The sequence below is a fragment of the Ovis canadensis genome, chromosome 11, assembly GCF_042477335.2.
Source record: "Ovis canadensis isolate MfBH-ARS-UI-01 breed Bighorn chromosome 11, ARS-UI_OviCan_v2, whole genome shotgun sequence".
NCBI lineage: Eukaryota > Metazoa > Chordata > Mammalia > Artiodactyla > Bovidae > Ovis > Ovis canadensis.
Window position 1 is genome coordinate 46344164 of NC_091255.1, and position 24397 is coordinate 46368560.

The following is a 24397-nucleotide window of genomic DNA, read 5'->3' on the forward strand; positions in this document are numbered from 1 at the left end:
AAACAACAATTTCCCCAGGGGCTAGAAATGAGATATCATCTTTGATCATTATTTTTGCACCCCCTCCACAGAGAATTCTATCTTGTTGGGGGTATTTATTTATACATACATACAATGATGAAAATGGCAAGGGCATTCCTGTAGGGGGGAGTACCCCCTTCCAATACATTGGCCTGAAGTTTGAGAGTTCTTTAAGTCAAATTAGGAGCTACCTTGGTTCTTGATTCTTGTTCCTGTTCCTGGATATAGATGCAGATACAGGCTTGAGGCTTGAGAGGGTGCATATGCATCTTCAACCCTGTCTGCTGGGCTGTCATAGAGGAGCCCGATGCCTCCAGGTGAGGAGGCAGGTAGACATAGGGGCAGGGGCAGTGCTGCAAATGCTGGGCAGAGAAGGGAACTGAGACTTCACAGCTCCACAGGCCAGAGGCCCAAAAGGGCTCCTCACTGTCTATCTCACTCCTCTGTGTCAGCCTAGGAGTGCTTGTCGATTTTCTAAGATTTATCTGTTGCTTTTGGGGGGTGGGTTGGGGATAGTGATGCTGATGATTGTAAATCTCTTCTCTTCCTTATTGCACTGTAACACAGACCTTTCCCAAAGGGGAAAACCTCTTTCTACTACCTCTTCCTCCCATATTGAGATCCTCACTCAGCTTTTTTTCCTCCCCCCGGGGTGGGGGCAGGGAATGCTCCTGGCCTTATAAAGAAAGCTTTACTGTATTAAAAGTATTTGAAAAAGAGGAAGACTTCTCCCTTAGGTTCTCTTGTTTCCTGGGTTCCAGAACCTCCCCTCCTCTGATGGGGATGAAGAAAAGGTTCCTTTAGCTTTTCTGGAGAAAGCGGGGCATGGGGAGCAGGCATGTAGGACTGGGGGGCTCATGGTGTCCAGGTCATGGTCCTCTAGAGTTTTTGAATCAATTAAAGCAAATAATGCTCTGTTTTCTACCAGGCCCAGACGAGTGATTGGCCAAGGCGGGTCCCGTGACCATGAATTCCCTGCAATTTCGCTGGAGTCCTGGGTTTAATAGAGAGAGTCCCCATACGCTTGTATTTATCAGCAATATACAATTATAAAGACCCAAAATTTAAAAAAAAAAAAGAGAGAGAACAAAATCTTCCCCTCCCAAAATCGCTGCATCACACAAATCTGGGGGGGGGGCAGGAGGGGGGGTCCCTTCCGATCCTCCCTCCTGACGCCCCCCCAGCAGGCCCCCTCCCCCACCATTGAAAGCCATGAATTTTGAATTTGAGAGGGAGATTGGGTTTATAAACAGCCAGCCATCGCTCGCCGAGTGTCTGACTTCCTTCCCCGCTGTCTTGGAGACATTTCAAACTTCATCAATCAAGGAGTCGACATTAATTCCTCCTCCTCCTCCTTTCGAGCAAACCTTCCCCAGCCTCCAGCCCGGCGCCTCCACCCTTCAGAGACCCGGGAGCCAAAAGCGAGCCGAAGATGGGCCCGCTCTGCCGCCGCTGCCGCCGCTCCCCGCCGCCCCCCTGGCCCCCGAGTTCCCCTGGATGAAAGAGAAGAAATCCGCCAAGAAACCCAGCCAATCCGCCGCATCTCCCCCGGCCGCCTCCTCCGTCCCGGCCTCCGGGGTCGGATCGCCGGCAGGTCGGTAAGCGTGATAGGGGTTGGGTGAGGGGCAGCTAGAAAAAAAGGGGGAGAAGGAGCGATGGGGGAGGTAGAAAAAGGTGTCGAGCCTGTTGGGGTTTCTTGCCCCTGTCGATTCCAGGGACGAGAAAGCAGAAAAGATCGTTGTGGTTCAGGCCTGGCCGCTGCCAGCATTTTTTTTTCCTTTCCCTACAGCAGATTTTGGAAGCTGGTTGGGGAAGAGCATCTTTTTCTGCTAGGAGAAGATTCTATTGAGGTTTCACATTTAGCTGTGTGGAGGAGTGTTGTTGGATGGGGTCGAATCTGGAGGCAGGAAGAGATTCAATCCCATCTACTCTAGCTCTAGGAGAAGTGGGGGAATTTGAGAGCTGGGGGCTAGGGAGGAGAAGAGGTGAGGAACAATCTTTCTTTATGAATCCTCTCCCCAGGCTGAGTTGGAAAGTGCTGAAATGAGGGATCCACTTGGAGGACCTGGGAGGGGCTCTGAGGTTCTGGGGGCGAAAGGGAGCCGCTCCCTAACCCCTGCATGGTCCGTGGGCGGCTCTCTGAATGCTGTGCGCTGACTCTGGCCGGGTCTGGCGGAGAGAGAGGGACGAGAAAGGCAAGAGCCGTGGGAGCGAGCCGCTTTGGTAGGCGGGCAGGTCGGGGGTGCCGCAGACATTGCTTTGGGAGGATGGGATAGTCTTTTATTTCAGCCGAGTTGAGGTTGGGCTGAGGACACGGCCCGCGTTGACGCCCAGCCCGCTTTCCCCGCAGATGGGCCGGGACTACCGGAGGCCGCCGGCGGCGGGGCGCGCAGGCTGCGCACCGCTTACACCAACACGCAGCTGCTGGAGCTGGAGAAGGAATTCCACTTTAACAAGTACCTGTGCCGGCCGCGACGCGTGGAGATCGCGGCCTTGCTGGACCTCACCGAAAGGCAGGTGAAAGTGTGGTTCCAGAACCGGCGCATGAAGCACAAACGGCAGACGCAGCACCGAGAGCCGCCCGACGGGGAGCCAGCCTGCCCCGGCGCGCCGCAGAACACCGGCGAGCCAGCCGAAGAGCCTGTGGCTAGCCCGGGCCGCCCCTCCGTATTGCGGGCCTCTCGAGCAGCCTGTTGTCACCCGCCCGAGGTCGCGCAAGGGCCTCCGGACGCCTCGGGCCCACGGCCTTTGGCCGCTCGCGTGGAGGGCGCAGACGCGCGGAGCCCGGGCGGCGCGCCGCGCGGGGACGGCGGACGGGAGCCCGAGCCGTTGCCAGAAGACGCCTTCTCGGAGCGGCAGGATTCGCCTTTCTTGCCCGACCTCAGCTTCTTCGCGGCCGACTCCTGTCTCCAGCTGTCCGGAGGCCTCTCCCCTAGTCTCCAGGGCTCTCTAGACAGCCCGGTTCCCTTTTCCGAGGAAGAGCTGGACTTCTTCACCAGCACGCTGTGTGCCATCGACCTGCAGTTCCCTTAATAACCCGCTTCCTTCTCTCGACCCCCGGCCCCCCTTCAGCAGCCTGTGGGGAAACCCAAGGCCCCCCCCCACTCCGTGCCAAGTCGTATGGACTTCTTTATGTGTTTTGCTAAAATTCAGGTATTATTGAATTAGCGTTTAATCCCCCTCCTTTCTTCTCTAAAATATTGGACACACGGGCGTCTTTTAAAAATTACACATTAAAAAATCCGTTTGGTAGAGTCCTTCCAACGAAATCTCAGGAATAATTAAACTCTGGGGAGGGGGGGTGTGTGCTTTCTTAAAAAGAACTAGAGGAACCTATTTTCCTCTTTTTTTTTTTTTTAAGTTTTAGGCCGTAGATTATTTATTAAAATCCTTTACTAATAGGAAAAGGGGAAAGTATTTATTGTACATTATTTTCATAGATTAAATAAATGTCTTTATAATACGGAAACGAGTTAGTGTTTGTGTTGGGACCCAGTCCCTTTCCTCCCCGCACTCACTAGGCCAGGCCGCCCTCTGTGTGTGTGTGTCTCTGTCTGTCTCTGGCTCTGGCTCTGCCCTGGGCCGGATAAGTCCGGGTGGTACAAAAGAGGCCCCTTGGAGGAAGAGGGTGTGCTGCCAGCTGAAGTGAGAGCAAGAAGAGATCTCAGGCGCGGGCTTCACAGTCGTGGTGGGAGGCGTAGAGGTTCAGCTAGATTGGGAGGGTCCCTAGGGCTTCCTAGGCTTCTCGCCTCAGTGCCCTAAGCGGAATGGAGGGTTTTTTTTCCAGGACGCAGGACGCCTGGGGAACCCGAGGTCTGGGGGTCATGCGCAGGGCCAAGGAGTGGAGTAGGGTCGGGGGTTTTCTTGAGAAGGAGGGTCCCGTACCCAGGGATGGTTACTGGCCTCCAAGTGGACAAGAAAGGAGGCCGTGTGGAAAATGTAGCGGGAGCGGGTCCCTCAGTCACCCTAAGGCTCCTGGGGTCGGGAGGAGCGTCCGAGGAGCTGCGGGGCGACAAGCTCCGGGAGGCCCGGGCAGCGTTGGGAGGCGCTTGGCTTGTATGGAGCGAAGAAGGAGCGAGGAGAGCGGGAGAGAGACAGGGAAGCCAGGAAGATGCTCAAAATGGCGCTGGGGTCGGGAGGCAGGGAGGGGAGGGAAGAGACTGTGGCCGCCATGACAGCCGCCTCAGGATGCGCGCGGCCAGCCCTGGGATCGTCCCCGCACCCACCTTCACCTTTTTGGACCATCCCGATGCCCGTGAAGACAGGGGGCCCTGTCTCACGGGCTCCTTTTTTGTTTTTGTATTGTTTGAAATATCAGCCCAACGGATGCTGAGGATGCGAGACAGATAGTCCGCGAGGGGGTGGGAATGGGAGAGGGTGAATGGCGGATCTTACTGGCTGGGTCTGCCTCGCCAAACCTGACTTTTGATCCTTCGCTCTGGGATTTGATGCCCGGCCAGAGCGTTCTCCAAATGCAGACCTACCTGTCTTTGCCAACAACTTCATTTGCCATCTCAGCACTACTTCCTATCCCTCACCGCACCTTAGCAGGTTTCTTGCAAACCCAGTAAGCGGGAGGCAAGGATCGATCTTTCCACCTGCCTCCTGGTTTGTTCCGGGGAATGTGGAGATTTAAAGGGCCCTGGAAAGCCATCCATCCTCCTTAGGTTTATTTAATATTTCTCGGGCTCAGAAACAGACACCGCAGGGCTACCTCCCCAGCAGATACTGCTGTTCTTGAAAAGCAGTTTATTCCCGGACCTCCCAGACTTTCCCCTGAACCAGCAGGATGGGGACTTGGAGTACCAGCCACTGAGAGGCAACAACTGTCAGGAAAAGCCAGGAGCCCACATAGGTCGTGACATACAGGGCTAAACAGACCCCTGCATATTTTTTTTTAATCTGGTCTTTCAGTGTGGGCAGTACACACATCTTATTCAGCTGGAATTTAATCCCTTAAACTGTCTTAATATAGAATTCATCTCCTGCATTAAGTAATCTTATGCCATGTTAAATTGCACTTATTTCTTTCATAAATAAATATAGAACAATTAGATGTGTATTATAATATCATGTATCTTATTAGTTTATTTTCCCTCATAAAATATATACATATGAAATAATTTCAATATATTAAAGTAATAATACAGCTTGTTGGCTTGTGTGTTTATTTTCCCCATAAATAAGTGAATATATAATATATTAAAACCACACTATACATCTCATTGGGTTGTGTGTTTATTTCTCCATAAAATATGCCTATGGGCAATGTTTAACCCCTTTAAAATCACAGCACATAACCATCTTTACACCAACAAAATAAAACAGACATTTCAGCTGGGGTTTTGATTTCTATGGACAGCCAAACTAGATAATTTGGTCTAATTAAAAATGCTCTTTCAGCTATAGCAGATTGTTTACAAAGATGGAGAATACCAGAAAGATCTTGCTAATTGCCCACCTTTCAGCTTTCTTTGGTCAAAAGGAGAGCACACTTCATCAATGCCAAAAATACAGGCTCTGCTCCGTTGGAGAGAATTCACCTCCTGGAATCACAGTTTGGTCTGTAATACTCAAGGGCCTCTGAGGCTCCAGTTTTCTAAGAGACTTGCTCCTCCATGGACCAGCAGCATCAGCACTACCTGTGGGCTACTTAGAAATGCAGACTCTTAGGCCGCACTCCAAATCTACTGAGTCAAAACCTCAATTTAGCAGATCCCCAAGTAATTTACAGGCATACTAAAGTCTGAGAAGTACTGCTGGATCATAGTGCCACCTTGCTTCCTGCCTTCCTCCATGTTTAACAATTTTTCACCCACTTTATCGGGTCACCTCCTTCCAATCCTCCCCACCCCAAATCAGAGACCCAAAGGGCCCTGAATTTTAGCTTCTGCCTGAGGCTGCATCATTCCTGAATCTTCCCTGCCCAACTGAGTGGGAGTTGGGAGGCCCAACCAAAGGCTCAATCTACCTGCTTAGATCTAAGTACTTTTTGCATCCTGGGGGGGAGAAACAACCAATCCAGGAAATCAGAAGGTCCAGTATTTCCCTTGCTTATTAGAGAGGAGTTAGAGCTGTTTTTACAGGCAACACACAGCCTGTTTCTCCTGTCTCCTGTTCATGAAACTCACCATCTTTGAGGCCACCAGAGAAGAACAAAGAGGCAAGGCATTTATAAAAAGAAATGACTTCTCCTTTCTGTTCCATCTGACTTCAAATTCAAAGGAATGCATGGCAATTTAGAATTCATAAGGGGCCAGGACTCAGGGTGCCTAAGTTGTGTTCTAAGTTAGCTCCTTCTGTTTGTTTCATCTCTAGGGTCATCCTTTTTAACCTGAGTTTTCCAGGCTGGCTATGGAGAAGGAAGGCAAAGAGAAGGGAGTTCTTAGACAAGGCAGCAGACTGCCCCCTCTCAGTGGCAGGTTAGAGGGCAGTGCCAGGTGGCTGCACTCGGTTATCCCATCCTGATGTGGTATGGCTCCTCTTAAGTGGTCTGTAGGACAGACTGGTTATAAATGGGCTGTGCTTGGAGTGGGAAGGCTTCAGTGCTGTCCTGAAAGCTGCTGGTCAGTCTGCCCTACTCTTGGTGAGTCATTTTTTAAGAAGAATGGCCCATTAATATTATGGTGAAAGCAAAAGACCATTAGATTGAGAAATTATTTGCAATCACTCTAATCCTGAGCCATTACATTTTTAAAAAACTTATGCCTGGGTAAGTCTCTTCCCCTTTCTGGACCTCAGTTTCTCCAACTGTAAAATAAATGGAAGAACTAAATGACTCTAATATTCTCTGCATCAACATATGCCAAAAGTATATTCATTAGTCTTTACAAACAATGTATCAAGTATTTATTATAGTACCTGGCGTCAGGTGCTTTTAAATGGAGGTGGTGACTTTTGATGTCTGATGATAACCCACTTCACAAGTATCTGGTAGAGCCATTTTAATGAATTTTAATTTGCCCAACAATCATGCCCCAAGTATTATTTAAGTGAGCAGGGAGAGAAATCTTTTCAACAAGTATGTAATTAGCTGTAGTGCTGTGTGCCAGGTGCCAGGTATTCAATGAATATGAGTATTAAGAAGTGGGACATTTTCTAAAAAAAAGAGGCACCAAACTTCTTTGCCATGATGTACTAGCCCTCATTTTTTTTTAAAAATGTTTATTTATTTATTTAAGGGCTTCCTAGGTGGTGCAGTGGTAAAGAATCTGCCTGGCAGTGCAGGAGACACAGAAGACACAGGTTCAATCCCTGGGTCAGGAAGATCCCCTGCAGTAGGAAACTGCAACCCACTCCAGTATTCTTGGCTGGAAAATTTCATGGACAGAGGAGCCTGGCAGGCTACAGTCCATGGGGTCACAAAGAGTCAGCCATGACTGAGCACATATGCATTTTGGTCACACTGAGGCATGTGGGATCTGAGTTCCTGGACCAGGGATGGAACCTGTGGCCCCTGCAGTGGAAGCACTGAGTCCTAACCAGTGGGCTGCCAGGAATTCCCAGTGTACTAGACTTTAAAAATCCCCTTTGGTCAGTGTTTATTTGGTTGCTAGGGTACTAGAACATAGGTACAAATTATGGGTCTCCCTAAATAGCTCTGCTGAACCTTCTCCCCATCTTTCCTTCAAGTCTCTGACAAACACTCAATGGCCCCACTGTACATCCTCCTAAAATATGCTCTATCGAATACATGTCCTCAGTTTGCAGAAAGTAGACTCTTGGGCCCTATATCAGTCTCTCCACCTGTTGCAGCTAATGTGGCCCAAATCCTCCATTGACCTTTCCAACCCAGCTCTGCCCTCCTGCTCCCTCCTCCTCCATCCTTCTTCCTACTCAAAAGCAGATATTTGGTGCCTGAAGGAGATAGAACAAACTGCTTCCTCCTCTGAGGAGAGAGTCAGCAGTAAAAATGCCTTCCTAAAACCTTCTGTGGACTTCCCTGGTGGCTCAGATGGTAAAGAATCCGCGTATGATGCAGAAAACCTGGGTTTGATTCCTGGTTTGGGAAGATCCCCTGGAGAAGGAAATGGCAACCCACTCTAGTATTCTTGCCTGGAAAATCCCATGAACAGAGAGGAGCCGAGTGGGCTGCAGTCCATGGGGTTACAAAGAGTTGGACATGACTGTGTGGCTAACACACAAAACTGTCTCTAATTCCTAACCACCACAGAAAAATCACAGTCTGGACAGTCATTTGGATACAAATTCAGCTCAATCAGTGTTCAATAAAGTTTCCAATGTGGATATTTTGGCCGCAACCACTACACCTGGATAAGCCCAATTAAGTAGAAAATTATTTCAACTCTTCATGTCACTCTAATCTTTCCTTTTAGCAAGATCTCAACTCTCTGACTTACTTTTCCTTCTAGATGAAGGTTTACATCCTGTTCTGACATCACAGAAGTCAGGTTCAACCCTCAACCCTGACAAGGACAGTTTTCTCCCAAATTGGGAAAGTCAGGGAGTTCTTGTTAATGCCCAATCTTAAATCTTTCTGCTGCAGTTTTAACAAACTATATAATATTAGAGTTATATTAGCTAAGGTGAGGGCTTGTTATAGATTATATAATATTAGGCTTTACTTAAAAAAAAACAAAACACCTCCAGTTTAGAAGAAAATTCTTTGCCTGAACAGAGGCAGCCTTCTGAATTTTCAATGAAATGTGCATATGATAAAGTACATATTACATAATATATGGTGATATGGTATATAAAAATATAGCACATCTGCTATTTTCCCATCACATATTTCCATATTTTAATATGTCAGTTATATTAAAAACAGTCAGTTATATTAAAGACTGACTCATAGTATTTCAGAATGTGCATGTATATGTTAATATCATACACTTACAGAGTTCTCTATGGTTTATGTTTTCTTGTTTGCTTTAATCCTACTAACAATGTAGGGAGGTAAGTAGTATTAAACCCATGCTTCTTCTCTGAGGCTGAGATTCAGAGAAACCAGGGAACTTGTCCAGGATTATAATGCTAAGAAATGGCTAAGCAAGGATTTGAACCCAAGTTTCCTAGGCCCCAAACTAATAGTCTTCCCATTACAATATGCACCATCCACAGTTCTCAACCAGACATGTGGTATTTTAATGAGCTTGCAATAAAACACACCACTAAATTCAGATTGCATCCTTCCCAAAAACAGCAACAAGAAATCATTTCTTATAGAGAAAAAAATTATAACCCTGAATATCCTTTTAATTCTTAAGTTCCAATCTTTGATCTTGGGCTTTGGCCTTTAAGATCTGGCGTGAGTGAGCAGGCAGAGAGGCACTTAAGGACCTAATGAAAGATGCGTTCCGATTGCTTCTGCCAACCCTCAGCTAAGGCAGCTTCCTCCATTGAAAAGTCCAGAATCAGGTATAAACTACTAACACATCCCTATTTTGATTAGAATGGTCTTGTCTTAGTGGTATAAGGACCAGCATCTCTCAAAGATCATATCAGTTCTAAATATGCCTGTGTTCTCCCTGCTCACCTATATGTTTAGATAGATTATAAAAAGAGGAAATCAACCATTTTTAACTTTGCTGTTGAGTCTACACAGACCATCTCTGGTGAATTTAATCTGGTCAACCAGATAATCCTATAGGCCACAGGTTACTTCAGATGGGGATTACTTTGTTTTGGTTGCCCTCAGCTGTGGGTTTAACAAGGAATCCAGGCTCCATAGCCTCAAGCCAGAGGCCAGTGAAGTTTCTTTTAAGGAGGAAGAGACTGGGAACCTAAGAACCCATGTTGCCTTTTCTCTCAGTCCTTTCTGCTGGGGTTGGGAGTTGTTGCTTAGTTGCTCAGTCATGTCTGACTTTGCAGCCCTGTAGATTGTAGCCCACCAGGCTCAGTCCATAGATTTCCCACACAAGAATACTGCCATTTCCTTCTCCGTGGGATCTTCCAGACTCAGGGATTGAACCCATGTCTTCTGTACTACAAGAGGATTCTTTACTGCTGAGCTACCAGGGAAGCCAGCAGGAAATCTGGAAAGTTTTCATCTTTCTGGTACACAGGAGAAGGTAGCAAGGTTCAGGGATGAATTGGGAAGCTGAGGCTTAAACAATTACTGCACTTGATAGTACAACTTGAGGCACTTTTGCTCCACCCCTTTCCTTCTGTATTTATAATAGACTATTGGTGACTTCAGCTATTAACTAGGGAAACTGCATTTCCCCAACTCCCAGAATGATTTCTACTCTTTTCTCAATCTGATTTGAAATTTACTTCTTCTTTTAGACCTCAGATTGTTTCCTTGATTAGAAGAGCGAGGGATGAGGTGAGGAGGTTCTCCCTGGGAGGGAAATGTGGAAAGTGGAGTCTCAAGTCTCCCAGAAGAAGGGCAGCCAGGTCAGATAAAGGCCTAGCTCAGATGTGAGGTTTGAAGGGAAACCCTGGTTCCCTACTTCCCTTTTTTCCAAAGGCCTCTGTGGAGGACATCTTAAAGTGAGAGGAAACAGTTGGGAGCATCTACCAACCCAAAAAGGGCAATAGAAGTATGCTTGCTCTCACCTCAATACTCCTTTTCTCTTCGATCCTTCTGCAGCCACCGCCTGCCCCCAACTTCCACCTCCCACCTCAACCCTCCTTTCCTTTGTCCATCCTCATCACTTGGCACTGAACAGTCTCTCACCCTCCCCCACTGCATCTCTCTTAAAAGAGTTGCCAGCTGGTCCCTCCCCACAAGTTGTCCTGCTCCTCTGAAGCAGAGTACACATGAGGAGGGAGGGAAGCCGGGGTCCTGTGAAATGCTTTAAGCTTTTTCATAGTTGGGGGCTAAATAAGGCTCACAGTTATTAAGAAAAGAGAAAGGCAGTGCGAGTCTGGTGATAGAGACAGAAAGGAGGAGAGAACAGGCCAAGCTAGGGAACTGGGAAACAGAAAGAGGGAGCAGTGACACAGAGACTGAGAGAGACAACTTTGGGCCTCCCTGCAGAGAGGAGGACTCGTCCTGCCCTTTCTGGGGTGGGGAAACCTGAGAAGTTTTGAGGGTCCTCCCTGGGCCTGTCCCACCTGCTTTCCCTTCCTCCCCTTAGCTCAGTTGTTTACAGAGATCCTCTTCTGAACTCTTGCCCTCCTGGACTTGCCCTAGCCCCGGCCCCAGGCCTCAGCCAGGCAGACACCCTGACAGATTACAAATGAGCGTGGGTGTTAGATTGCGCCAAGCTCTTGTCCCCAGAGTCTGGAGGAGGGGAATCAATGGGCTCTACCTAAGAGCTTCCCTCTAGTTCCATCTCAGTCTGAACCGAGTGAAGGAGGCACTTCCTGTTCTCCTCCCCTCCCCCAACCATAACCCAACAGACACACTCAGAAGAAAGGGGTGAGACTCCCCTCCTGAGCCTCAAGACCGCCACACACGGAAGCTCCCATTCTCTAAGCAAAATCCTTTGATCTATTCTAGAAAATTCATTGGAAACTTGAGTAATCTTTAAGATGTAACTGCTATTGAATTTATGGATTTGAGGCTTGGGATTTTGGGGGAGAGGGGTGTGGGACAGGAAGGAACCAGAAGAATGCACTACACTAGTTTAAAACATTTCAGGAAAAGAATAAAAATTCCCTTTTCTTCACCTGTAAGTAAACATCACCTAGCTCTGTGCTCATTGTGGCTCTCTGGAGAGACACGGGGAGTTATTTGAGTCTGAGTGAGCGAGCCAGCTACAGCTATGGATGGCTAGAGAGAGGATAAATACATCCGGAGAGATGAGTTGATGGATAGGTAGGGAAGGAATATAAATATGGAGAGAGATGGAGGAACAGAGAGATGGATTGAGACAGAGAGAATATAAAAAGAAGCTGAGGGAGAGAAATGGATGCGTGAATGAGGAGAGAGTGGTTATGTGGCGAGGTGGAGAGGGGAATGGGGCATTTCTCATCCTCTTCTCCGCAGTGCTGTCATCTTGTCTTGCTCCTTGAAATGCCAGTTTCCCACCCCTCACTTAATGAATTCTTTCTCTAGATTCTAGGCCATGCCTCACACCCTTAGGTGTTTTGCATCCTTTCCCTTCACAGTCATCCATTTGGCCCAAGACAACATACCTGACTTGGCTGTTCTAGCCCATCACCCCAAATTAGGAGAAAGAAACTCAGAGTGGGAGTTCTGGGCAAAGGAGGCTGGATTCCCCATCTCCTGGTCTACAGACTTGGGGAGGGGGTTGCTCCTTTGTGAGGTGAAGGGGGTGGTGGTGGGAAGAATGAAGGGCAGCTGGGTTGAATTTGTCCAAATCTAATAACCTAGGAGCCTATTGAAGGCCTTGGGGACTGAGAGGGGAGGAAAGTCTTGAATATTTCTCTAACTTTTGCCCCCTCTCCCTCTGGTCCCTTCTTTCCAAAAGTCTTTGAAGAAAGATGTTTTTGACGCTTCCATGTCGCCCTCAGATGGATGGGCTGTGGGTGATTGAAGTGTCTTTGTCATGCTAATGCTTGGGGGGTGATGGATGGGCGCTGGGGCTGCCAAACTGTGGCCCGCTGCGCCCATTGGCCTGGGAGAGATCACATGCACCCTTCCACCCCCACTCCCTACCCCCTTCCTGGGGGAGCGCTGGCCCAGGCAAGCTGGGTTAGGCCATGGATGCAAGCTTCTGCGCTGTGACATACTGCCGAAAGGTTGTAGGGCAAGAGGGTGTCTTCCCTAAACGGGCCGACCCTCCTGCGGCCTCCACGCATGGACTATAATAGGATGAACTCCTTCTTAGAGTACCCACTCTGTAACCGGGGACCCAGCGCCTACAGCGCCCACAGCGCCCATACCTCCTTCCCCCCCAGCTCGGCTTCCGCTGTTGACAGCTATGCAGGCGAGACCCGCTATGGTGGGGGGCTGCCCAGCTCTGCACTCCAGCAGAACTCAGGCTATCTGGCCCAACAGCCACCCTCGGCATTAGGGGTGCCCTTCCCCAGCTCTGCGACCTCGGGGTACTCCCCAGCTGCCTGCAGTGCCAGCTACGGGTCTTCTCAGTACTACCCTCTGGGCCAGCTGGAAGGAGATGGAGGCTATTTTCATCCTTCAAGTTATGGGGCCCAGCTAGGGGCCTTGTCCTCCGATGGCTATGGAACCGCTGGAGTGGGCCCAGGGCCCTACCCTCCACCGCAGCCCCATTATGGGAACGAGCAGACAGGGAGCTTTGCACCGGCCTGTGCTGATCTCCTCTCCGAGGACAAGGAATCGGCCTGCGCGTCAGAAACGAGCACCCCTACAGCCCAGACCTTCGACTGGATGAAGGTTAAGAGGAACCCACCCAAGACAGGTAGGGCTCAGACGTGGCCACCCCCTCTCTGGGGGCTCAGAGCAGCTCTGCTGCTTTTGCACGAAGGTGTCCTGGGCTGGGCTCCTGCCTGCATACCGGGTAGAGGCAGGTAAGAGCACTGTGCTCACTCTCAGGTCAGGTGGGGTCTCCCCACCGAGTGAGTGCGCAGTTACCCTTAAGGGTAAGTCTCCACACACAGCCGCACTTCCTGATCTGTGTGCTCAGCGCACGCCCAGGACCCGGTGTTCCGACGAGGGGGAGCTGGGGGGTGGAAGTGTGGGGGGCGGCTCCAGGTTGTCTGGAGGGGTGCCTGGTGATCCACGGAAACTTTGAGAGCTGAAGCTGGATAGAGTGGTGACTGGGGGTGCAGAGCTGGCCGGGGCGGGGGGCGGGGAGGGGAAGGAGAAAGAGGAGAGAACTGACGTGGCCCTTCTCTCGCCCCGCCCCTAGCGAAGGTGTCCGAGCTGGGCCTGGGTGCGCCAGGTGGCCTCCGCACCAACTTCACCACTCGGCAGCTGACCGAACTGGAGAAGGAGTTCCATTTCAACAAGTACCTGAGCCGGGCCCGGAGGGTGGAGATCGCTGCCACCCTGGAGCTCAATGAGACGCAGGTCAAAATATGGTTCCAGAACCGGCGCATGAAGCAGAAGAAGCGGGAGCGGGAGGGAGGCCGGGTGCCCCCAGCCCCTCCAGGCTGTCCCAAGGAGGCGACTGGAGACACCTCCGACCAGTCCACGTGCACCTCCCCGGAAGCTTCGCCCAGCTCTGTCACCTCCTGAACTAAACCTCCCACCCGGGACTCCTCAGCACCAGAGAAACGAGGAGTCCTGTCCAGCCCTCTCCTCTGTTCTCCCTAATCTCGGCCTCAGCTCGACTACTTAGGCTGGGGCTCCAGTTCAGAGCTGCCTTTGGGAGGAATGGGGGACTGCTTTCCTCCAGTCTGGGCAGGGTGCTGATGGCTGGGGACCCTACCAGACCAGAGGCATGGGAGACCCAACCTGTCTAATGTGAGGGAAGGGCTTCCCTCTGCCTCTAATCTAGGGATCAGCCCTCGGGTGGGATGGGAGCAAGTCCCAACCTCCCAGGTTCTCTTTTCCCTTCCAACTTCCATTTGTTCAGTCCAGTGCCTTTGAGCTTCGAGGACTCTCCTCTCATGCACTCTTATCCTAACTCCCCCTTCTAGGCCCAGGACAGAGAGAAGGTTTCCTGTGTGGGAGGTATTTGGGTGCTGGCGTATGACCAATGCTTAATCTCTCTAGTTGCCACAGACCTTACAATAGCACCAGCTGCCTTGTGACAGACCAAAAAACTCCCCCCACCACCCCCATCAAACCCTATTAACCCCCTCCTGGCACATTTGTATTGCACTAGCGGCCTCCAGAGGTTGTTTTCTGAGACCTGCCCCCACCCCAGCCCCGACTTTATCTCGAAGCTACCAAAGTGTTTTGGAACTTGGTACTTCAGAGACTTCTGGAATGTTGTTTGAGGCTGGACCCCAGCAAGCCTCTACCAGGAAGGCGCAGGCTCGCCCCAACTCTAGTTCCTCCCCTATTTATTGCCTCCTGGAAAAGCCAGGACCTTCTTCCTCATCTCCACCCCCACCCCTGGTGCAGCCCAGGGAGGCCCAGGTGCAGGGAGAGCTCCGACCAGCATCAAGCATTTCTCTGAACCTTGGGACAGTGGAGACACCACTCTTTCTGGAAACCTGAGCCCCAAGCAACCAGGTTCTCTCTGTACCTCCAGCTACCTCATTTCAATAAAGTCTGTTTTCCCCTCCTCCGGCATCTTCTGCTCCTGTCTAGGGGTTAAGCGGGCTCTCTCCAAGAGGGCTGGGGGAGAGATGAGGAAAGAATAGATGCAAATTGGTTGAGCTGGAAGCATCTGAGCTTTATGATCTCAGTTGGGTAAAGAGAAGGACTTACTGGGTGGGGCCTAAGCAGAACCGGGTCCTAGGTTTCTTAATCTGACAGAGTCAGTCCTCCAGGAAGACCTGGAGGGGAAAGGAGGTAGGGAGGAAACAGTTCGGAGACCTTCCTGAGAGGAGGAAGGCAGGAAAGGAGAATAGTGGATCTGTTTGGAGAGAACAGAAAAGGGTGTGAAAAGAGGAGGAAGTTGGGGAAAGGCGAAGGGAAGGGCCCTCTACCCCTTCCCCCACTTCCTTCCCCCATATCCAGAGCGAGGCCTGGCATAGAGTGGGCCTCAGTAAATATTTGCTGGGAAGACTGCGTACTGGCCCGTTCCCGCCAATTCTTGCTTAGAGAAGGTCAGAGGGTGCGTCGCCCGACAAACTTCAGACTGGCACACAGGTTAACCCTTCCACTCCCGCCCCCAGGCCGGCGCCTTTCCACCCAAGCGGCACATCGGCGCCCGGAGCCGGCGCGGCTGGGAGACTCCGGCCGTACCCGCTGCCTCCGAAGTGCGGTCCATCCGGCTGAGACAGACCGCCCGGGTCTCCAGCGCTGGACGGCGCGGGAGGCGCGGCGAAAGGGCCGAGGGGTCGGTGGGGTGCGGGGGAGACAGCGGCAGGTTGGAGCCCGGAGGGCCTGGGGTGGTCGGAGGAGGTAAACCCCAGTCCCGCGCTGACCTTTTTAACCTCGAAGCGCCCCCAGGCTTTCCAAACAAGCCGACACCGCGCCCGTGGTGGTAGCAGTTGTCTCCCGGCGGGTCCCACTGACCACAGGTCCCCTTTGGTCGGCGGAGATGGGGGCAGGGAAGGGGGCCAGGGTCGGGCAGCGCCAAGACGGTAGCAAACCGTCAGCTTTCCCGCCCTGAAGTGCAGTCCAGAGAACGCGGGTCTGCGGCTTCCCGCCCGGTTTATTGATTCCGGGGATCCCGGGACCCCCAGTGCCTTGGACCAGGACAGCTGGGAGCGAGCAGCAGGACCAAGGGGGCGTCTTATCCACTCCATCTATTGATTTTTCGACCTTTCAAAGGAAGACAAGGAGCGAAAAAGACTAGCAGTGTGCCCAAGAAACGCCGAGCATTTGCTTCCTAATGAAACTAGTGCTGTTATAGGAGAGGCCAAGTTACCAATAACTGCACAGTCCAGCTGGAGAAGAAGACAAGTGGTTTGGAAGAGGAAGCCCAGATTTCCCAGAAGCTGATGCTTTGCCCACTATCTTAAAAAAAAAAAAATCTATTTGTTTTTCTGCATTTAATTGAAATCGCCACCAAGGTCGGTTTCCCCAAAGGGGTCACCTTGACAGGGCACAGAGCAGTGTATGTGGAAACAGAACTCCCCTTGCTTGCAGCCATTGGATGTCAGCTGATAGAGCCTTCTGGTTGGGGTATTTCTGGATCCTGCAAACTTTGGGCCACTGGGTAGAAAATCAAGGAGGAGGAAGGACCTTTTGTTAGAGCAGGACCCAAAGGATGATGACCCTGGACCTCAGACTAGGGTTCATAGAGCCTAGGGGAGGTTGGTCTATTGGGTTTTTGGCCATAGCAGAAGGAACCATTTGATTTCCCCCCCATGGAGGGATGAGGGGCAAAATTCTCTGTTAACAGGCTTGCTCAAAAGAATCCACAATACATCCAAGCGCCCCCATCCTCTTTGATCCTAACTCCTTTCCTGCTTTGTACTCTCCCCAAATCCTACTTATCTGAGGCCTCAGACTGGTCTACACAGAAGTTATTTATTGCAGAAACAAAAGGTTTAGATATTTCCCTATCTAAAATGACAAAGGAGTGGTTGGTACAAACAAACAATCAAACAAGCAAAAACACATTGTTAAACTTTCCAGAATAGATGACATGCTGCTTCCTTCATAGTCTCCACCATGCCTTTCAGATAGGTGGTTTTTTCAAAGCCATTGATGGGGCAAAGGGAATTCTATTTACCAGGAAATCTGAAAACACATTTTCTGCAAAACTTAAAGGCTTCCATTCCAACACCTCCATTTACAAGATCTCCAAAAAGTCTCCTGTTTTGAAAATAAAACTCTTGTAATAAAGATACATTGCCCCCCCACCCCATTCTTCATTGGGGGGAAGTTCTCAGGTTGAAAGTTTGTCAAGGTTTCTGAGAAGGAGCTCCCAGCCCCTCCCCCACCATGTAGCCTCCACTCCACCCAACCCTCTGCACCATCTGTTTCTCAGCCCTAAGTGTGAACTTTTCCTCTTTCATTTGCTTTTTTTCTTCAGCGTTTGTTCTTCCACTGTGAGGCCCTTTGATCTGGATGAGAGAGACAAGAAAAAGAGATTTTAAAAGCCCTGAAGTTCTTACTTTTAACGTGGATGTCTTTGTTATGAATATTCCTTGCACCAATACCACTGGGCTGCTGGAGGGGAGTTGGTGGGATGGGGCGTGGAGGAGGTGGGGAGGCTAGGGGCATCTCCTGATGACTAAGAGCGCAGAGATCCAGATGAACCTGAGAGGAAAGCCAAGATACGTGGGTTCAAATCCTTCAGAGGGTTGGGTGGAGTGGAGGTTACATGGTGGGCCCAGCTTCTCACAACCTTGTGGCCTTGGGCAGTTTGCCCAGTTTAATTTCCTCCAAGATGAGCATCTATTTCATAGGGTTGATATTAATAAATAGGTTTATATGTATAACATATTAGGGAGCAGTCCCTAATAAATAAATGTGAGGCATGATAACACCTATAATTATTAAAGGGAATATGTCCTTAATTAATTCCAGGGTACATCTTGACCCTTCGGGGTACATACACATTTTCACTTCTCACACTTGTGTCTTGTCTGATCCCTGAATGGTGGATGAGACTAGCGACAGGTTCTGGAGCTAAGGACAGGTAGAGGGGATTCCCTTCTGAGCAGCTGAGAATACTCAGGTGGGTCTGGCTAAGACCCTTTCCTTCAGGTCTCAGCCCACTCACCTGCAGAAGAGGAGAGTTGTCAGAGCCTCCAGCACTGTCTCTCCCTTCTCTGCTGGGAGGGTGGGTCAGAAGCCCTGAAGGCGGACACGTTGAGTTCCTAATTTAGAGCAGTGGAGGGCAAGGGCTCTGTGTAGCTTAGTTTTCAGTGTGGTTCCCCTTAGTTTCAGTGTGGTTCTCTTATCAGCTGGGTGAGTGAATTTATGCCCGTTAATAGTTTCCCTGTACTTCTGTTTCTTCAGATGTAAAATGAGGGAAGTTGAATAAGTGAGATACAAGAGACATGCTTAGAACCCTGCCTGGCAGTGTACAGTAGAGATTTTCTGTTTTAGGTATTCATAGAAGACATTTTTTTTTGAGGTGTGCTTGGCCTCGGTATGCTAGAAGCAGGCATTCTCTAACCTTCAGCCTCCAGCACCGTTCCTGCAGACTCATGTGGCACCATAACCATGGCATTTGCTGCTGGGACGTAAAACAGTTATGAATGAAGATGCTCAGGGTAGCCCCACAGAATACTAGTTCATAGCAAGCGCAACATCGGAATGAGACACACTTTGGGCCAGACAGTCTCGCTGCATAATTCTGGGAGCACATTCTCACTGTTGTCCATGCCTGTGGCACCCCCTGCAATTGTACCAGTTTTTATTTTGTGATGGTTCGGTCCTAGCTCTGTGAGCTTCCTTGCATGGCCTCCTTCACGTGACTCAACCACAATATTCCAGATGCTTCATCTTTTGCTGTTTTATAGAACAGGAGTTGGAGATGCAAAATATTTAATGTCCATTCCTGGGAGAACAGAATGGCTCAAGCAGCTGTTGACTTCCATTCAAAGTAGGACCTCTCGGCCACTGTCGTTCTCTTCATTGGGAAATAAGTAGATCAGGTGCTACAGAGAAGAAAGACTTTTTTTAGGAAGTCAGGAGACCAGGGCTTCCTCTACCAAGGGCGTCCTTGAATCAGTCACTTAACCTCTCTGTGCCTGCTTTCCCAGTCTTTAATATAAGTTGCATTATCTCACTACAGCTTTACTTGTCTTTCCTTCTAATAATAGAAGACAGAAGTGAGAAAGAATGTTAAACTTGGTCGGGGTAGGGGGTGGTAAGGAGGGGTGGGGAGAGCATCATGTTGTATATAGCTTACGGGCTTAGATTAGAGCTAATTAAAATTACTGTTTCTCCCTCACCCACTCCAGTCAGTTTCCTCCAGCTCTCAAGATCACTGGCCTGGATCTAGACAATTCTGAACCCTATAGCTCTTTCTGCCTGGACGGAGAACGTAGGAGGGAGGGAGCCCCACAAAACATGTGCCTTCTGTTCCTCAGAGGCCCCAAAGTTCCCTTCAGTTTACTCTGGCCTGACAGCTCCATTTCAACCCCCACCTTGGAGATGAGGCAGCTCAGTATTTACTCAGCCAGAGAGGTTTGCCCAGAAGCCTGGCCTCCCCAGCCAGCTCCTGCTGGCTCTACTCGGCAGCCCCCACCCTGTTCCCTTCCTGGTTCATGGAGAGTTCAGCCCTGAATGGCTTGCAGCCCCCCACCCCCCAGCCCCAGAGGAGCTGCCTGTCCAAGGGAGGCCAGAGGGCGGGGGAAGGGTCCCGGTCGTGGGGTCATGCCCTGGTCTCTCCACTCTTGCTGGACCAGTGCCTGGGCCTCCCAGAGGAGAGACGACTCAGCAAATGATTGTCTTTTTGGAGAAGGGGTGTATGGAGATTGGCTAAAATGGGACTGTCAGGTTGGGGACATGATCCAGAACTGCAAAGGGCCATGTTATTAGTGTTACTGAACTACATCTAATGGTAGAAAAATTTGGTAAACTTGTAATAGTTTGGACTCTCTTTCCAGAGATACTAAAAGCCCCAAGACAATAAAGAAGTGACATGCATGTTATCAGCATCCACTTATGAAAATAGCCTCTAACTTCCTAACTTTTTAGACTGTAAGATGCATGAAAGCTGAGATTTCTGTTTTGCTCATTGCTGCATTTCTAGTGCCTTCAACAATGCCTGGAACATAGTACATGCTCAGCAAATATTTGTTGGACAAGTGAATATTGAAGCAAATTCCTCTTGTCTAGAAGTCGATCACTCCCCAGAATGGTGTTCTGAAATGATGTCATTTTAGACGTTTAAATTAGTCCAAGAGCGTTACCATGATCAATGGATTCATACGAAAATAATGAAAGTAGAACGGCAGATGGATGGGGACTTAGGAGGCATTTTCTTCTTCGACTTCCGTTCATGCGTTAGGGGTATTTATCTCAGGCTAATGACAGAGTTCCCTTTGCAGCTTCAGAACAAGCGTGCTCCCAGGGCTCACCCATAGAGTTTTTGTTTGTTTGTTTTGTTTGAGTTTCCTTCACTGTAGCAAGTGTAAACTCAAGAAAAGACTCAATTTTAGAAATGTCAAGGGTTTGAAGGCCCAGCTGGATGTTTAGATTGGTAGAAATGTTGATAGAAAATAAAGAAACTGTCCTTCTGGAGGGAGATCTAGGCAGGTGCTTCCGCTGTGAACAAGCCTTCCTTTCTCTTCTGCATCACTCAGCTCAACTCCACAGAGTGCTGTGTCCTTTATATACCAATTGACCAAGGTCTTCTCTTCTGAAAATGTTTGGGATGTCCTCCCCTTCTAGGCCCAATAAAGTGAAATCACACACGGGAGTGCTTGGGTTTGTTTTGGTCTGAAAGAGAACATTGAGGGGAGCATTACTTTTGATGCTTAACAGAAGTCAAGGGCGATAATGGTTATCTACTAGAAGTTTCTCAGAACTCTTGGGAAGATTATCCATTCTGGTGTGGTTAGTTACCATTGTTGGAAATTGCTGGGAATTAATGACATCTTCTTGCTTACTCCCACCGTAGCCCTACACATTTGGATCCTGGTCACCTAACTTAAAGCAAGAAAAAAGAAGCAAAAGTGTCATGGAAAAGACAAAATCACCTCCAGCCCCTGGAGTTCTTCTCTGGGGTTAGATTTCTAGATCAAGGGCCCCCTAAGAAGAACAGAGTTGGGGGAGGGAATTCCTCAGCAGTTACCTGAAAAAACTCAAAGGTTCAAGAGTCCTAGGCATGGTTCTGACAATTTTAACCAGAGTTCTCTGATTCTCCATTTCAGACACAGCCTTTGCTGGAAGCTAATGTTTTGGGGGCTGGGGAGTCCGAAGAGGCAGAAGCTGGACATCAAGCTGTGCAGAAGAAAAGCCTCCGAGGCATGTGTGAGGAAACAGGATGGCAGCTGGCAGAAAGAGCTGTCCCATGATCTTCTCCAGCCCCGAGCTTCCCACCCTCCACCACTTCCAGTTATTCCACTGTCTCTCCACTTCACTCGGCCGTTTTTCGGAATTCAATTTTCAGTCCCCATCTTTGGGGCCTGGCAGGAGGGACACTACCCTGAGTTAGAGGAAGGCAGGAAGGCCACGCCTTCTCTGAAGGATGGGTGGGGTGAGGCAAGTTCCTAATCCTGCAGGGGGTCTGTATTCAGCAATTCAAATTCAGTGATTTGGGTGCATTGGATGAGGATTACAAAGACACCTTTGAAAGGGTTTGCATGCTTACCTTGCCACACATTTCAAAACCTGTTGAAATCCACACCTTGACACATTCCCAAAGAGACATGCCAGCTTCTCTCACACATTCACAGACCTATCTATAAACAAGCATTGTTACTTGTGCCTCCGAACTACACCCAAACAGACCTTGTACACAGTTCTGCACACAGTTCTGGCTGCAACAGTTAGAGAAAGCAGTCTGGAGGGACAAGTAATGTGACCTGCGTGGGAAGGTTCTCTTTCTCTTCACTCTTTGGAAATTATGTTTTGACTGTTAAGTGGTATAAAATGAAGTTTTGAAGAAAAGTTGTCTGCATAGAGGTGAAAAGGAAGAGGGCCTTTTGCTAAAAACATTTCCCTCTAATCCATCTCTACAGAATTCCCAGGATAGAAATGAAAAGAAAGGAGGCAAGTGATGAGTCATTTCTCCACGTTGGGTGGCATGTGGCTATGCACTCAGTGGGAAAGCAAAAATTAAGAGAAAGTGAAACAAGCAAACAATCCCAAACAGGACTTCTCCTTCACAGAGTACCAGAGATCTGGAAGGCTGCTTTTTTCCCCCCTGGTTTTCATTTGGGTGTTTGGACCAGAGTTCAGTAGACTTTACCTGAGTCTTCCTACCTTGAGTAGAAAAAAGAAAAAGAGCTTGTGCTTATCCCTAGAATGTAATGATGAAGAACAGAGAGACAGACACAAAACAAAAGAAAAAAAAGCATCCAGTTAGTGCCCAATATCAGTCCTTGCTTTGGGTTCTTCAACATCCTATTAAAAAAAAAATCAAAACCGTGTTAAATAAATCTACCAAAAATAATCAGAGTGTCTTCCAGAATCCTCCCTTTATGAAAAACTCCCTCTGTTTCACTAGAGAAAAAAATTTGTTTTTAAAAATTCCTCTCTTTGAATACTGTCTCCAAGTCAAAGGGATGTGGAAACTGGAAAAATGTTTTGCTTTACTCTTTCTTTCCCTCCAGCCCTCTTACACGTGGTTCTCTGAAAAACAGGGTCCTAGGTTTGAATTTAATTTAATCAGTACAAAAACTTATTGCTTTGACATCTTCTGCATTGGCCAGGGGCTGAGCTGCTCCCAATCTCAGATTTCTCCCTTGGAAAACAAAAGACAGGATTCTCTCTCTTTTCTCTTTCCCCAGAACTCTCAAGTTTAGTTTTCAGTTTTATTTTTGGTGACAAGTGTAAATGTTTGTTCAGTTGCTGAGACATAACTCAGATTCTTCTCTGAGGTCAGGAGTCCTCTTCCATCCTCTCCTTTCAACTGAGGCAGGGCTCCAGACATAGATAGTTTTTTTTTAGTCAGAATGGGTCTCACTCAGCACCCTTACTGCCTGTTTCCATTTCAGCCTGGAAGTGAGAGTTGTTTCCTGAATCATAAGGTCCATTCTCTCTTGAGGTCCAAAGCTCTTGATTGGAAAAGGAGAGAGAAAAGCTAATGGGTCCCTAATATGTGTGAATAGTAATCTTTCTATGTAGATGAACCTGGAGAGAAAGGACTTTCCTTTCCTCCCAACACACACACACACACACACACACACACAATTCTGCAAGCTTAATGAAGGGTTTTTAAGGTTTAAGGGATTGTAAAGGCAAAGGGGAGAGGTGTTTTTGTTCAGACCTCTGGCAGATGTTGCCAAATTCAGACTTAAATTGAAGAAAGTAGGGAAAACCACTAGACTATTCTGGTATGATCTAAATCAAATCCCTTACGATTATACAGTGGAAGTGAGAAATAGATTCAAGGGATTAGATCTGATAGACAGAGTGCCTGAAGAACTATGGATGGAGGTTCGTGACATCGTACAGGAGACAGGGAGCAAGACCATCCCCAAGAAAAGGAAATGAAAAAGAGCAGAATGGCTGTCTGAGGAGGCCTTACAAATAACTGTGAAAAGAAGTAAAAAGCAAAGGAGAAAAGGAAAGATATACCCATTTGAATGCAGAGTTCCAAAGAATAGCAAGGAGAGATAAGAAAGCCTTCCTCAGTGATCAGTGCAAAGAAATAGAGGAAAACAACAGAATGGGAAAGACGAGAGATCTCTTCAAGAAAATTAGAGATACCAAGGGAACATTTCATGCAAAGACGGGCTCAATAAAGGACAGAAATGGTATGGACCTAACAGAAGCAGAAGACATTAAGAAAAGGTGGCAAGAATACACAGAAGAACTATGCAAAAAAGATCATCATGACCCAGATAATCATGATGGAATGATCACTCACCCAGACATCCTGGAATACGAAGTCAAGTCGGCCTTAGGAAACATCACTAAGAACAAAGCTAATGGAGGTGATGGAATTCCAGCTGAGCTATTTCAAATCCTAAAAGATGATGCTGTGAAAGTGCTGCACTCAATATGCCAGCAAATTTGGACAACTCAGCAGTGGCCACAGGACTGGAAAAGGTCAGTTTTCATTCCAATCCCAAACAAAGGCAATACCAAAGAATGCTCAAACTACCAAACAATTGCACTCATCTCACACACTAGTAAAGTAATGCTCAAAATTCTCCAAGTTAGGCTTCAACAGTATGTGAACCATGAACTTCCAGATGTTCAAGGTGGATTTAGAAAAGGCAGAGGAACCAGAGATCAAATTGCCAACATCCGTTGGATCATCGAAAAAGCAAGAGTGTTCCAGAAAAACATCTACTTCTGCTTTATTGACTATTCCAAAGCCTTTGACTGTGTGGATCACCACACACTGTGGAAAATTCTGAAAGAGATGGGAATACCAGACCA

At 48.7% G+C, this 24397-nt stretch overlaps 2 protein-coding genes across 2 annotated transcripts; both read left to right on the plus strand.

Moving 5' to 3' along the window:
- The first annotated feature begins 97 nt into the window (after positions 1 to 97).
- On the plus strand, positions 98 to 3490 carry HOXB2 (homeobox B2). The gene is made up of 2 exons (XM_069543224.1): positions 98 to 1615; positions 2372 to 3490. Exons 1-2 carry the CDS (start codon positions 1234 to 1236, stop codon positions 3052 to 3054), a joined length of 1065 nt encoding a protein of 354 aa, XP_069399325.1. The 5' UTR covers positions 98 to 1233; the 3' UTR covers positions 3055 to 3490.
- Positions 3491 to 12694: 9204 nt separating this feature from the next.
- On the plus strand, positions 12695 to 14053 carry HOXB1 (homeobox B1). Its single transcript, XM_069542420.1, has 2 exons — positions 12695 to 13274; positions 13725 to 14053. The coding sequence occupies exons 1-2, from the start codon at positions 12695 to 12697 to the stop codon at positions 14051 to 14053; spliced, it is 909 nt and encodes a 302-aa protein (XP_069398521.1).
- Positions 14054 to 24397: the final 10344 nt, after the last annotated feature.